At 44.7% G+C, this 16,718-nt stretch overlaps 1 protein-coding gene across 2 annotated transcripts in view; it reads right to left on the bottom strand.

Moving 5' to 3' along the window:
* gas2l2 (growth arrest specific 2 like 2) overlaps positions 1 to 16,718 on the bottom strand; it is a 90,113-nt gene that overhangs the window by 18,467 nt on the left and 54,928 nt on the right. For both annotated transcript variants that reach the window (XM_043718783.2, XM_087977534.1), the window contains exons 4-5: positions 15,438 to 15,534; positions 11,255 to 11,558 (exon numbers count right to left, since the gene is read on the bottom strand). In XM_043718783.2, coding sequence (XP_043574718.2) covers positions 11,255 to 11,558; positions 15,438 to 15,534 — 401 coding nt within the window. The remainder of the gene's footprint in view (positions 1 to 11,254; positions 11,559 to 15,437; positions 15,535 to 16,718) is intronic.

Raw genomic sequence — 16,718 nt, 5'->3', positions numbered from 1 at the left:
ACAGACACACACACACACAGACACACACACATAGACACACACAGACACACACACACAGACACACACACACACAGACACACACAGACACAGACACAACCACACACAGACACACACAGACACACACACACATAGACACACACACACACACAGACACACACACATAGACAAACACACAGACACACACACACAGACAAACACACAAACACACAGACACAGACACAAACACACAGACACACACACACACAGACAAAGACACACACAAACACACAGACACACACACACATAGACACACACACACACACACAGGCACAGGCACACACACACAGACACATACACAGACACACACAAACACAGACACACACACACACAGACACACACACACACAGACACACACAAACACAGACACACACACACACAGACACACACACAGACACAGACACACACAGACAGACACACACACACACTCACACACACACATACACACACACACACCACACACAGACACACACACAGACACACACACAGACACAGACACACACACACACACAAACACACACACAGACACACACAGACACACACACAGACACACACATACACACACATAGACACACACACAGACACACACACACAGACACACACACACAGACACACACACACAGACACAGACACACACACACAGACAGACACACACACACACATCAATTCCCCTGCGTATGCAACCCTCCAAAAAAGAAACCTTAATGATAGAAAATTCAAAGGATTTCCTTCCATTAAGTTAAACAATTAAAAACGAGGCTAACCCTCACTCCGACCCCAACCCCAACCCAACATACCACCCACTTTCCCAACTGCTCTTCCTCCGACCTCGTATTTCCGCTGACAAACATCCCCACCTCCATGCGCACACACCATCAAGCACCAACCTCCCCAACCATCAGCCCAACACCAACAACCCCTGCTGGCCCCCTCCCTCACCCGTCTTATCAAATCATCTCCCCTCTTCTCTCAGCGTCCCAATTGCCCCCAGCACCAATACCTTACCCCCCCAATGGCCCTGACATCCTGTTCCACTGTCTGACAGCCGAACACACCCTGGCCATTCTGTCACTAACTTGGCACCATACCCACCTGGCACTAGGTATCTTGTTGTGCTGCTGAACTTATAAATCTTAGGATGTGGCGCATTGCTACAAAGGGAAGTGGGCTTTGATTTCCCTGACTATCCTGCACTGCAGGGGAACTGTGCTGGTTTCAGCTACTTTGCATTTCTGAAGGAGCCAGATTAGAATCCCCAGCGATATGTGCAGGGACCCAGTGCTAATGGTTCCATACAACTGAAGCCTGAATGCCTTGCTGCAGTACTCTGAACTGCTTTGCAATAAAGGGCCTTGCTCAGGGCCTAGCATTAGTTTTCATTTTATTAACCTTCGCCTCCGCCGCATCTGCTCCCAGGAGGACCAATTCCAATACCGAACAACCCAGATGGCCTCCTTCTTCAAAGACCGCAATTTCTCCTCAGATGTGGTTGACAATGCTCTCCACCGCATCTCCTCCACTTCCCGCCCCTCCGCCCTTGAACCCCGCCCCTCCAATCGCCACCAGGACAGAACCCCACTGGTCCTCACCTTCCACCCCACCAACCTCCAGATACATCGTATCATCCTTCGTCATTTCCGCCACCTCCAAACAGACCCCACCACCAAGGATATATTTCCCTCCCCACCCCTATCAGCGTTCCGGAAAGACCACTCCCTCCGCGACTCCCTCGTCAGGTCCACACCCCCCACCAACCCAACCTCCACTCCCGGTACCTTCAACCGCAAGAAATGCAAAACTTGCGCCCACACCTCCCCCCTCACTTCCCTCCAAGGCCCCAAGGGATCCTTCCATATCCGTCACAAACTCACCTGCACCTCCACACACATCATTTACTGCATCCACTGCACCTGATGTGGCCTCCTATACATTGGGGAGACAGGCCGCCTACCTGCGGAACGTTCCAGGGAACACCCGGACCAACCAACCCAACCGCCCCGTGGCTGAACACTTTAAACCCCCCCCCCTCCCACTCCGCCAAGGACATGCAGGTCCTTGACCTCCTCCATCGCCAGACCATGGCAACACGACACCTGGAGGAAGAGCACCTCACTTCCGCCTAGGAACCCTCCAACCACAAGGGATGAATGCAGATTTCTCCAGCTTCCTCATTTCCCCTCCCCCCACCTTATCTCAGTCCCAACCCTCAGACTCAGCACCGCCTCCTTGACCTGCTATCTTCTTCCCGACCTCTCCGCCCCCACCCCCTCTCCGGCCTATCAGCCTCACCTTAACCTCCTTCCACCTATCGCATTCCCAACACCCCTCCCGCAAGTCCCTCCTCCCTACCTTTTATCTTAGCCCGCTTGGCACACCCTCCTCATTCCTGAAGAAGGGCTTATGCCCGAAACATCAGTTCTCCTGCTCCTTGGATGCTGCCTGACCTGCTGCGCTTTTCCAGCCTTTTATCTCAGGCTTTGTAATGAATGGAAGGGAAGGGAGCCATTTAAAAAATGAAGGGAAAGCTAGATTTTTAAAATGTAAAGCACATCGAAGTAGGGCTCAATTCCAACGCCAGGTCAGTGTTGGGGGAGGGAGAGGTAATTGGAGATTAATTACATAGTCAGTTCGGATTACTGCTTTATATTGCTTGTCAGTGACCCCAGTCTGCAAGGGAAATGCGAGCGTGCAGACGTCAGGTGAAATATTGTGGATTGGTTGTGAATCTTCTGTTCTCCCTCGATCCCTGTAGTGGGTCAGCATGCAGACAGTCAGACACAAGCAGCAATGAATGGAGCCCTGGAGCAGTTTGTGTAATGACGTGCCATGCTGCTATATGAAGAACATGGAAGGAGAAAACCTATAATCTCTGGCAAAGAGAGACCACTGGCAACATCAGCACCTCTCCACAAGAAGCAAAAGTCCAATTAACACAGAGGATGGAGGGCAATGCTTCTGGGACAAGCCCCCACTCAATGTAGGATCGTTGAAACATACACCAGAAAGCACAGCAGCAATGTTTAACCTCACCACAACACTGGTGGTGGTGGGGTCGATTTCAGGACTTTCTCTATCAGAACTTTCTCGATAAAATCTCTCTCTCTCGATGAACCACTAATGGTAATTCGAGCTTAGGTCTTTACACTTGATGGAACTTTTTTAGGGTGGCATGGTGGCTCAGTGGATAGCACTACTGCCTCACAGCCCCAGGGACCCGTCTTCAATTCCAGCCTCGGTCGACTGTCTGTGTGGAGTTTGCGCGTTCTCCTTGTGTCTGTGTGGGTTTCCTCCGGGTGATCCAGTTTCCTCCCACAATTCAAAGATGTGTAGGTCAGGTGAATTGGCCATGCTAAATTGCCCACAGTATTAGGCGTATTAGTCCGAGGGAAATGGGTCTGGGTGGGTTACTCTTTGGAAAGTCGGTGTGGACTTGGGCCAAATGGCCTGTTTCCACACTGGAAGGAATCTAATCTCTATATTTAGCCTATGGATTTGGGAGAAAATATCTCCCCCTTACTTCTTCTTCTCTCCAACCCACCCATCTCAGGATTGTGACTCTTATACGCAAGTGTCCTTTATGATAGAGACTCACGTTTTTCCAAATGCTGTTGTAAGAATAATGGGTCAGTGGTTCCTTGTTCCCTCTCTTGCTCCATTCTCAAATACTGAGGGGACATTAGCTTTCAATCTTGCAGGAATCACTCCAGAATTTAGCAAGATAATCACCCGTGACTATCACTCTCGTCACATCCTTCAACACTCTGGGATTAAAAACTATCAGGTCCGAGAATTTTAGCAACTCTCAGCCCCGTGAATTTCTCCAAGACAATTTTCTTACTGACACTAATTTCCTTCAACTCTTCAGTCTCCCAGTCAAGTCTGGGGATTTTATTTTATATCTTTCTCAGGGAAAACAGAGACATGTTTTTTCCATGTAAGCAAATAGCTACAGCTGATGTTAATTTTGATACATATTGTTACCTAGATTTTAAGGAATTCCAGATGTTAGCTGTCAGTCCTTCAAGATCCTGAGCTGTTCTCCCCCAAGTCCCTATGACTTCATCAATACGTGCAAGGCTTACAGCACTCTCAGTATTAACTCTTTCAGACTCACACCAACAAATTCAAGAATAGCTTCTTCCCTGCTGTTACCAGAGTTTTAAATGAAACTCTCATATATTAGGTTAAAAATCACACAACGCCAGGTTATAGTCCAACAGGTTTATTTGGAAGCACTAGCTTTCAGAGCACTGCTCCTTCATCAGGCATCGATGAAGGAGCAATGCTCCGAAAGCTCGAAGAGAAAATGCTGCTCAAATGTCAGCAGGTCTGGCAGTAAGGAGAGAAAAGAGCTGACATTTCAAGTCTAATTGACCCTTTGTCGTCAGCTCTGAAAGCTAGTGCTTCCAAATAAACCTGTTGGACTATAACCTGACGTTGTGTGATTTTTAACTTTATCCACCCCAGTCCAACACCGGCACTTCCACATCATCACTCCAACTCATATATTAGAGGTGATTTTTCTCTCCACCTTCTCTGTAGCAGTAAAACTATATTCTGCATTCTATTCTCTTACCCTGATGCACTAATGTAAGATATGATTTGTCTGGTTAGTGTGCAAAACAATACTTCTCAGTGTATCTCAGTACACGTGATAATAATAATCAAACCAAATATGCAATGCAAGCAGTTTTCAATCTTTACAATTCTGCATCTAAGCAACTTGGGCCTGTCTTCAAATGTTTCCAAATTAAAGTTCATATCAACCCAGATTGCGTCAGTCAAACACTCCACTTCCAATATATGTTATAGAGTCATAGAGTCATAGAGATGTACAGCATGGAAACAGACCCTTCGGTCCAACCCGTCCATGCCGACGGATATCCCAATCCAATCTAGTCCCACCTGCCACCACCTGGCCCATATCCCTCCAAACCCTTCCTATTCATACACCCATCCAAACGTTTCTTAAATGTTGCAATAGTAACAGACTCCACTACTTCCTCTGGCAGCTCATTCCATACACGTACCACCCTCTGTGTGAAAACGTTGCCCCTTAAGTCTCTTTTATATTTTTCCCCTCTCACCCTAAACCTATGCCCTCTAGTTCTGGACTCCCCAACCCCAGGGAAAAGACTTTGTCTATTTATCTTATCCAAGCCCCTCATAATTTTGTAAACCTCTATAAGGTCACCCCTCAGCCTCCGACGCTCCAGGGAAAACAGCCCCAGCCTGTTCAGCCTCTCCATTTAGCTCAAATACTCCAATCCTGGCAACATCCTTGTAAATCTTTTCTGAACCCTTACAAGTTTCACAACATCTTTCCGATAGGAAGGAGACCGGAATTGCACGCAATATTCCAACAGTAGCCTAACCAATGTCCTGTACAGCCACAACATGACCTCCCAACTCCTGTACTCAATACTCTGACCAATAAAGGAAAGCATACCAAACGCCTTTTTCACTATCCTATCTACCCGCGACTCCCCTTTCAAGGAGCTATGAACCTGCACTCCAAGGTCTCTTTGTTCAGCAACACTCCCTCGGACCTTACCATTAAGTGTATAAGTCCGGCTAAGATTTGCTTTCCCAAAATGCAGCACCTTGCATTTATCTGAATTAAACTCCATCTGCCACTTCTCAGCCCATTGGCCCATCTGGTCCAGATCCTGTTGTAATCTGAGGTAACCCTCTTCGCTGTCCACTACACCTCCAATTTTGGTGTCATCTGCAAACTTACTAACTGTACCTCTTATGCTCACATCCAAATCATTTATGTAAATGACAAAAAGTAAAGGGCCCAGCGCCAATTCTTGTGGCACTCCACTGGTCACAGGCCTCCAGTCTGAAAAACAACCCTCCACCACCATCCTCTGTCTTCTACCTTTGAGCCAGTTCTGTATTGAAATGGCTAGTTCTCCCTGTATTCCATGAGATCTAACCTTGCTAACCAGTCTCCCATGAGGAACCTTGTCGAACGCCTTACTGAAGTCCATATAGATCACATCTACCGTTCTGCTCTCATCAATCCTCTTTGTTACTTCTTCAAAAACCTCAATCAAGTTTGTGAGAGATGATTTCCCATGCACAAAGCCATGTTGACGATCCTTAATAAGTCCTTGCCTTTCCAAATACATAGGTAAAAACAATGACTGCAGATGCTGGAAACCAGATTCAGGAGTAGAGTGGTGCTGGAAAAGCACAGCAGTTCAGGCAGCTTCCACGGAGCAGGAAAATCGACGTTTCGGGCAAAACCTTTTGCCCGAAACGTCAATTTTCCTGCTCCTCGGATGCTGCCTTTCCAAATACATGTGCATCCTGTCCCTCAGGATTCCCCAACAACTTGCCCAGCACTGATGTCAGTCTCACTAGTCTATAGTTCCCTGGCTTGTCCTTACCCCCTTTCTTAAACAGTGGTACCACGAAAGCCATCCTCCAGTCATCTGGCACCTTACCTGTGACTATCGATGATACAAATATCTCAGCAAGAGGCCCAGCAATCACTGCTCTAGCTTCCCACAGAGTTCTAGGGTACACCTTGAAGGAGAGGGCTTTGGAATATGATGACCATTTTCCATACCTCAGCAGCCAGTTCACACACACGGGATCATCTCCGCCCACTCAACCTTTATACAGCAGGGAGACTATGGTGAGAAAGATGTCCACAAGTCAACAAAATGCCTGATGTACAGACACACTCCTGTACTGCAGGGAGATGTGACACTGATACTTAAGAATGCTGGAGAAATTCCACCACATCCTCCAGATTGCAAGTCAGGGCTGTCAAACAAACATTAATATCCTCCCTGAACCCTACTTCAGGGGCATTCAGACCAAACCTCTACAAAATTAACTGGAATGGCTTGCACTCTGTGCCCTGATGGTCAAACACCAGCTTCCATGCTGAGAGTGACTGGGAGGTGCTTCCTACTAATCATTCAGAATGGCAATAATCCATCCATCAAGCTGTATCAGGTTTTTTTGGAGTTCAAACGCATTACTGTTGAGACAGAACATTAGTACAGAAGGGATTTGAACAGATGGATGTTTGATGTTTGAGACAGACACAATGGGCTGAAGGGCCTCTTTCCGCGCTGTAAATACTCTCTGATAAGGAAAGGAAAAGCAAATCCTGCAATCCAGACCTCACTGCCTCAGCCCCCCCCCCATGCCTGTGGGTCGAGAATCGATCTGTTTGGTCACATTAAGACCTTGCAAACCTGCAACCCGAATTAGATATCATCCTCAAATCAATGAGCAACTTACGAAAACGCTTCTTTTTTTCATTCACTCATGGGATGTGGTCACATTCCTGGATTAGCCAGCATTTATTGCCCATCCCCAGTTTCCATTGAGATGGTGGTGATGAGCTGCCTTCTTGAACTGCTGCACTCTAACCAGTGTGGGTTGACCCACAATGCCATTAGGAAGTGAATTCCAAGATCTTGACACGGGAACAGTGATATATTTCCAAATCAGGATGGTGAGTGGCTTGGAGGGGAGCCTGCAGGAGGTGGTGTTCCCGTGTACCTACCGCCCTTGTCCTTCTAGATGGAAGTGGTCGTGGGTTTGGAAGGTGCTGTCTGAGGATCTTTGGTGAATTTCTGCAGTGCATCTTGTAGATGGTACACCCTGCTGTTACTGAGCGTCGGTGATGAAGGGAGTGGATGTCAGTGAACGTTTTGCCAATCAAGTGGGCTGCTTTGACCTGGACAGTGTCAAGCTTCTTGAATGTTGTTGGAGCTGCACCCATCAATTCAATGTGATGAAGACAACACAGCCACTTCACAGAAGAATAACCAGACAAGAAGTGTCAGAGATGGAAACTTTCCACGTGGTAATGTTGGCCAAAAACGGAGGTTCCAGAAATAATCAGCCCATCCAGCCTACACCAGTGATCCACCTCTTCCACCAGAATAGTGGGTAGTTTACGCTCTCTCTCCTCTGCTCTCCTGCACTTGTCACTCCCTTGAGAAATAACAATATTTGTAGACGTTGGAAATCTAAAACAAACAAGTTCTAAGAATTCTGAAAACACTCAGCAGGGCAGGCACTACATTGTTTTCTTCACATACACTGGGCTTGACTCCTTGCGAGTTGCTGGCATTCTGTGCATCACTTTGATCAAGTGCAACCAGAAAATGGAATCATAGAAACTATTATGATTCCAGCCTCAAGCGACTGTCTGTGTGGAGTTTGCACATTCTCCCCGGGTCTGCGTGGGTTTCCTCCGGGTGCTCCGGTTTCCTCCCACAATCCAAAGATGTGCAGGTCAGGTGAATTGGCCATGCTAAATTGCCCATAATGCATTAGTCAGAGGGAAATGAGTCTGGGTGGGTTACTCTTCAGAGGGTCAGTGTGGACTGGTTGGGCCAAAGGGCTTGTTTCCACACTGTAGGGAATCTAATCTAATCTAATCTAATCTACAGCCCATACGAGGCCATTCAGACTCCAGGCTGTTCCATTGTTGCCTCCTCATCAGTCTGACCAATGCTAAATCTCTGTTCCTTCTCCCTACTAGCTTAATTCTTCTTTTACATAAGTGTATCTAATATCTTGTTAAGCATCCCGAATGCAGCAGCTTTAATAGCTGCTTTGGACTATGCATTGCAAATTCTCGTGCAGTTGCTACCACTCATACTGCCTGAGCAGATCAGAGACAGAAACCTGCATTGAATAAATGCCAATATCAAGTGTCCATCACCACTGATGCTTATTGTAAAGATTCTGCTTAAACTCATGCTATTTTGAAGGACTTGCAATTTTTTTTTTTGCTGTATGCCAAAGGGAGAAAATCAGACTGCTGATTGCTGAGATAGGATCATTGGACTAGAAACGCTGACTCTGCTTCTCTCTCCACAGATGTTGAGTTTCTCCAGTAATTTCTGTTTTTATTTCGGATTTCCGCAGTTCTTTGTTTTATTTTAGTCCGCTAATCGCTTCCACTTAACTCATTTTTTTTAAAATTCTGCTGGTTTCAGACAAGTTTAAGTTTTCAAGCAGCTTCACTCAGCTTCTTGTACAGCGTTCAGCTGAGCCTGGCTCAGTGATGATGGTCTCAGTATGGGTATTGATTCAGAGCTAACAATTACAACGGAAAATTCCCATCCTCACAAAAATCCCTACCATTCAGATGGGTTGCTCAATGTAGGTGTGCTGTTGGACACTAACTGGCTGGTTCACTGCCACAACCTGTTAGCGATTTATTGACCGTTTGCTGGTGAACCCTGTTGAAACAAATAGACAAACCCCATTTTGTACAAAAGAAAATCCACCTGACCCTTATTTGGGATTTACTACTGCTGCTGTCAAATTCCATCCTTTTGTTCCTGACTCACTGCTCAGTGCAATTAACCTTTCACTATTTACTATTCAATTTCTGACATTTCAAATCTTTTCCAAACCTTATCTCTATCAAATTCCAATCTCACACAACCCCCTCCAAACTTTACATAAGAACAGAAGTCAAGCTTTTACTTTATCCATTCCTGGTTTATTGCCCATCCCTAATTAACCTTGACAAAATGGTGGTGAGCTGCCTTCTTGCACCATTTCTGTCCATGTAGTATAGGTACTCCAATAGTGCTGTTGCAAAAGGAGATCCAGGATCGTGACCCAGCGACAGTGAAGGAATGGCAATATATTCCAAAGACAGGATGGTATGTGGCTTGCAGGAGAAATGGTGGTGCTCCCTTGCAACATAGCCCTGGTCCTTCCAGGTGAAAGAAGTCACCAATTTGAAAGGTGCTACGGAATTGTTGCAGGACATCTTGTAGGTGGTACACACTGCTGCCCCTATACATTGGTGGTGGATGGGGTGTTACTGTCCCAGTTGACAGCAATACTGGGCAAGTTAGATCCCAGAATGAAACCAGGCTTAATAGATCATCCATATAAATTGTGCAGTTCATTGACGTGGGGGCAGTCATTGGAAGATTTTCAAATGAGGCTGTGGACTCTCTTTATGAACAGAATACAAGTTCATTACATCAACAAAAACAAAGTTGTACATATAGAAGACAATTAGAGAGATCTTAATACTAACATCAAAACAAAGTTTTAACCTGTTTCCCACCACCATCCATCACAGAGACTCAATCGCAGAGAAATCTTACTCTTAGCTTTTTAAATCTTTTCAGTTAAATCTTTCAGACACTTTCCAGTTTCTTTCCTTTGGATTGTTGAGACTTTTCTTTGTGATTCCTTTCCAAGTCCGCTGGTCTGAACTATATTTGATTCTAATGGTTTAAACTTTCTCAGTTCTGACAACTTAAAGACTTCCAAGCCAGGATAGATTGGACGGAAAAAAAACACACTTCAGTTAGATGCTTTAGTACCCTGAGTGGTATTGATTTTCCAGCTACAAGAACCAGTTCTACCTTCTAACGTAAAATCTGAAACCTTCTGTTTTGAAATCCAAACTAAACTAGTTGCTTTAATGTGTTGTTTCAGCCTGTCTTAGACTCAACTGTATAGTTAATATCTTATCCAATTACAGTATATGGGTGCTCCCAGGGACTCGACTGCAAATATGCTTTCCTAGGACTGATACTCACTGTTCCAAATTGACTTTCTGACTTTTACTAACTAAAGAAAAACAATAGCCAAAATTCATCTGCCCTTATTTTTGAAATAAAGTTCAAATATCCAAAACGATGCACATCAAGCAGCCTGCTTTGGCCTGGATGGTGTTGGAGCTGTACCCATCTCGTCAGTGAGAGATGATTACAGCCCCTTGAGCCCAATACCCTTTCATATTTACCCTTTCATATTTACCTTTCACTGGCCACAATTTGCCCAGTGTCCTCCTCATCAACATTTACCGTTCAACCAACACATAGACCAGATGAGCTGTTGTTTCAGATTGATTGTCTCTCTGATTTCTGTGTGCTGAGTTCAGTCTGTTTCTCGATATCCTTAAAGATGTCAAGGCCCTTTCAGTGTTCAAAGCAGGTTACAGTCAACATAGTTTCAATCCCATTTGTAGGAATTTACTGTGTTGAATAGGCAAACAGTGATTACCTTTCCAAAATGTTTAATTGGCTAATTGAGACGCCCTGAGGACATAAACGGATTTTATAAACAGAGCATGTGGTGTAGGTTTTGTGTTGAATATATCAATATGTATAAATTTCTAATGAGGTCAGAAGCAATAGGGAGCCAATGCTGTTTAATAACTATCTCACAGTGATTTAAACTCCCAATACTACTGCCCTACCTGGTGTGAAAGAGTTGCCGTGGCTCTGATTTGTCCCGAGGCGTCCTTGTGGTTAAATGACCTGCAGAGGGGGTGTGAACATTGGGTGACGGGGGCCGAACAGCACTGCGACCTCGTGTTGAAACAGCAGATGGCGTGTTTAGTCTCCACTCCACTGGAGGCATGGGACTTTGTGACCTTGATAGAATGAGCGCCGCCTGTGGTTTGTTTGTCTGGTCTGTCCTCGGTGGCAGGCGAACCTTGATCTGGTGAACAGGATTGACAGGTCTGTGTGGGCTGCTGAACCTGGACACTTGCTTGTGAGCTGTTCAAAATTCAAGGGTCATGTTATTACTCAAAGACTGGAAACCTGCCCATCGGCTCCGGAACTCAATTGGCAGGCTGGCACAAGCCCCAAACTTCACATAATATTGCATTTGTAGTCTATCTAAGGTCTTGTGCACAGTCAATGCCTTCCCCTTCCAGTTTTATCCAGTGTGTCCAATATCCAACCATGCCTCACTATTTTCAGATTGCTATCTACAAGCTTCTCTCCTCCTCTCCTGCATTTACAGTCTTACTATTCAAACAGCAAGTATAAGGAGATGCTAGAAAAACTTGGGTTTCTTTTCTCTGGTGCGACGGAGGCTGAGGGGAGATTTGAATGAAAATTATGAGACACATAGATAGGGCTGACAGTCAGAATCTTTTTCCCAGAGTTGAAATCTCTAACACCACAGGGCATGCATTCAAGATGAGCGGGCGAAAGTTCAAAGGAGATGTGAGCGGCAAGTGTTTTTACACAGAGAATGATAGGAGTCTGGACCGCACTGCCCTGGGGGGTGGTGGAGACAGATACGACAGAGGTGTTTAAGGGACTTTGAGATAAGCACATGAATATCCAAGGAATGGAGGGATATGGAACAAGGGTACGCAGAAGGGATTCGTTTAATTTGGCGTTAAGTTCAGAACAATATTGTGGGCTGAAGGGCCTGTTTCTGTGTTGTACTCTTCTATGTTCTATATTCTAATTCTTTCCACACCCACACTCCTCACCTTTTTGTACTTACACATTTCTCTGCCTGCACCACCTAGTCACTGGGCTATGAAAAATCCTGTCTTTTTTTATTTCATTGGCATTTCTAATGGTGAGCTGAAATGAGAAGAGAACCATTTTAAAGCCAAGGATTGCTATGGGATTGCTGCTTGCCTTGAAAGCAAGTACCCTAACACTTATTTGTTTATTCAGCTGCTTGTTCAAGCAGTGGTTAAAGTCTGGTTGCAGATGAATTGGAGCTGATGGGTTGTGTGCAGATAGGCCTTCGGTTGGTACAACTGGCTGATTGGTCTATGGACTAGTGACCAATTATCGACAACAAAGGCCTCTGCCTACCAACAACCATCTGATGATTGGTTCTCAACGTAGCTGGACCAGCCTGGGGCTGTGAACACAATACAGAGAAGAAATCAGATCTGCTGCAGTTCAGGAGCTCTCTCTGTTATCTACAGCAAAGCCCACTTTAATCCTGAAGAAAACTAGTTTATCTTTCTGTCAGCACTTGTTGTGAGCAGTGACTTTAAATTGACTGTTTTGTAGCTGAACCTGCCACCCTGTGCCTCTTGCAAACCAGTGGAAGCATCCAGAGAAAGGTGACTGAGAAGCAGTACTCTAACTGGCAGAAGAATCATAACAATTATTTCAGCTACCCTGTGAACAGGAACTACTTTCTCAGGTTTTCCCTCTATCTATAACAAATGTTTTTTGCATGCCTGTGTATGTTGAGGGGAAATGTATAAGAGGATCAGAGTTTTAATTAGTGGAGTTATATGTCAACAATATATAATTGTTTACCTGTAGCCAGAATCTATTGAGTTGAAATAAAACGTAATTCATGTTAAGTTTAGAAAACTGGTCTGTGCTTTCCATCCATCAAACTGGTCTAAAAGAACAGTAAACTGGGGAATTTTACATACTTTTTCAAAAATTTTTAACTTTGTAACGACTCCAGGACTAATGGGGTGGCACAGTGGCCCAGTGGTTAGCACTGCTGCCTCACAGCACCCGGGACATGGGTTCGATTCCAGCCTCGGGTGACTGATTATGTGGAGTTTGCACATTCTCCCCGTGTCTGCGAGGGTTTCCTCCTACAGTCCAAAACAGATGAATTAGCCACGCTAAATTACCGATTGGTTTAGGTGCATTAGTCGGAGGGAAATGGGTCTGTGTGGGTTACTCTTCGGAGGGTTGGGTTGGGCTGAAGGGCCTGGTTCCATTGTAGGTAATCTAATCTAGGTAATTGTCTGAGTGAGGTGTAAAAACTGGTAGTCATGGAGGATTTGCCTCATGGCTCTGGGACTATGGATTCAAATCCCGCAACAGCAACTAATAATTCTGCTACTGAAAGCCAGTCTCCATCATGGCAACTGTGAAACTTCCTTCATCCCTTGGGTTCACTAATGTGCTTTATGGGAGTAAATATGTCATCCTTACTCCTTGTAGGCTCCAGAAATGTGGCTGACTCTTAACTACCCTCTGACACAACCCAGAATGCCACTCAGTTCAAGGACAGTTAGGGATGGGCAACAAATACTGGCCATAGTGGCAATGCCCACATCCCATGAAAGAATAAAGAGAAAAGCGTTTGAGTGCTGGCTCTTTGCCCATGTTGTTATATTGTGTCCTCCTACACTCTTTAACTCTTGTTCACAATTTGTCAAACCTATAATTTAGTTATCAGCAAATTTGAATATCATTGTCTCAACTGCTAGTTCTGGGTTACAGATGTGTGTATATATTCATGTATATTTATAGATTTATACAAAATAGATAATAGCAGCTCAACATAGACTGCTGAAGAACCCAAATTACAGCATTTAAGAAACTTCCCTCCCAGATCCTTAGATCTCTGCTCTCTAATACCCATCCCACAATCACTGTGACTCATCTTCCCTTATTACATGTTGCTTTACTGTTGTCATGCAGCTCTTGTGTAGTAATATAACAAGAGTGGCTCTTATCAATTCAAATGAACTGTGTCCAATGAATTCTCCTTAGTTGCTATTCTAAAAATGTTTAAAGAATAGTGAAGCATGGTCAGAAATCCTTACCGACTAGTTCTCAGTAATGGGGAAGACACCGGCTTATCCAACCTGGTTTTCCACTGCCTGTTTAACAGGCAGCTAATCAGAATTTTTGAAATTCAGTCTCAACTTGTGCCACTTGCTGCCCATTCCTAATATCATCTGCCAAGCTGAAGCTAAGACACCTGCATGAGTCATTGCACTCCCATTCTTGCTGCTGTTCAGTAGGAATTTCCGATAGATCAATGGGGTGATCCCTGTAACGTTTTTTTTTGCTTTAAGTGGACCAATTAAGAATCTTTAAAGCATTGCTGAAAAAGGACACATTTTGTTGAAGTGTTTCATCATGCTGTCATCAGGACAATTCACAAGAATACCAATTCAAGGGAAAAACCAACACTAATACTGCACAAGAGGAAGTAACTGATTGATTGGCAAACAGACTCTGAATTTATAAAGGCAATGCCATGGAACTGCACTGGTGTATGATGATCGGCAGTTAACTGCTGGCATTGTTTAAATTTTAAACCAGGAAGATTGATTCTGTTTGGTCAGGGCATTGATCTGAGTAATGCACCAGCTGCCACCTATTTTGCTGATTCGAAACAGAAGCTGTGCACATGTTCTTTCCAAAGGACAGGGCTGTAGGTGTTAATACGTATAGCTTCCAGTACCTACAAATGCACCATACTGGGGTCCTGACTGACAGCCCAAAATTGGCTATCGACACACCACTTGATGGTTCATTTCTTAGGACAATACCTTGACCATAGTGAAACCAACCTGGTGTAAAATTTATCCAAACCGGGCTGCTAAGTGTTAATCGTCATTACGTTGTACATGCTCCATGGGAATACCTCGACCAATCAGCACTTGTTGGTTTGCTTCTTGAATTGGGATTATTGCAACTGCCCTGTTTAATGCAAGATGAAAATCTTCAACAAGATCTGCCTTTTGTTTCAACAACCCATAAGTTTTGCAGGACCAGACAACGATATCCACTGCAAAACCACTGAAGTTTGAAACGGAAAATGGCCTTTATACATGTACTGTTGTATCTGGATGCTCCCTTCACCCGTGCCTTATCTCTCTAGCCAGCAGCTCCTGACCGACCAGCACTTACTGAGTGACGTGCAACGACAGGGGTCATGTTTGTCCAGGTAATGCTCCAGGGTGTCCCATCCCCCACCCACTCGCACCATCACAAGACTCCGCAAGATCTACAAAATAAGAGAGAAAGGCAGGAGTGAGCCTTGAGAACATTTAATATCTCTTTCCCTGAGCAAGACCAGCAAAATGTTTTTGTTTTGTATTTGTTTAATTTAATTATTAGAACAAGCTGTTTGCAGCTCTTGAAATCAATACACGCAAGAATCTATATTGGAGTCTGGCACACAATTCAGCATCAAATTATGGAATCCTTCTTGGCATCCAAATACAATCTGTCACGCACATTGATGGAACAGAAGGGGATCAATAGTGATGACTGTGACTGCATTAAAGTAATAAATTTATAGATCTGGACCAGGTGTGTTCCACAGAGGATTATTAATTCTGACCAATACTTTTGAACACTGGGTTGGTGGGTTTGAACATCCAATGTTAAAGCATCATTTGCAGATGTTTATCACAGTGTGGATGGAAATGATTCAAACTAGACAGCTCGCCGCAGTTAGGAAATGGCCTCCGATCAGGTTCAACTGAAGAATCCAGATTAAATTCCTTGTGGGTTTGACCTATAATTGAGAGGTATTCTATAGCAATTCAGAGGACATCAAGTGTCAACTGCATTCTGGATTTTTGAAAAATATGTTTGATGCTCAACAAGGACACTGTAATATTATTTTCGCCATCCAGAAAACATTAATTGCATAAACCACCATGGTCATTTGAGAATTTGAATTCAGGTTTACAATATCTGGAAATAAAAGAACTGCTTGCATCAAAATGAACATGAATCTATTGTATCGTCCTTCATGTCAAACTTCACTAAATGCCCTTTCGGGAAAGAACCCTGCATCTTTGTCTACATAATCCCAGGAAGAGGTGATTTTGCACTGGTAATACCTCTGGATCCAAAACCCCAGTCTAATTAGATTAGATTACTTACAGTGTGGAAACAGGCCCTTCGGCCCAACAAGTCCACACCGACCCGCTGAAGCGTAACCCACCCAGACCCATTCCCCTATATTTACCCCTTCATCTAACACTACGGGCAATTTAGCATGGCCAATTTGCCTAACCTGCACATTTTTTGGATTGTGGGAGGAAACCGGAGCACCCGGAGGAAACCCACGCAGACACGGGGAGAACGTGCAAACTCCACACAGTCAGTCGCCTGAGGCGGGAATTGAACCCGGGTCTCTGGCGCTGTGAGGCAACAGTGCTAACCACTGTGCCACCG

This window comes from Chiloscyllium plagiosum, unplaced genomic scaffold (genome assembly GCF_037043375.1).
Source record: "Chiloscyllium plagiosum isolate Xiang-an unplaced genomic scaffold, Cpla_swu_hap1 HiC_scaffold_31, whole genome shotgun sequence".
NCBI classification, from domain to species: Eukaryota; Metazoa; Chordata; class Chondrichthyes; order Orectolobiformes; family Hemiscylliidae; genus Chiloscyllium; species Chiloscyllium plagiosum.
This window is presented reverse-complemented; position numbering and strand designations above follow the sequence as displayed.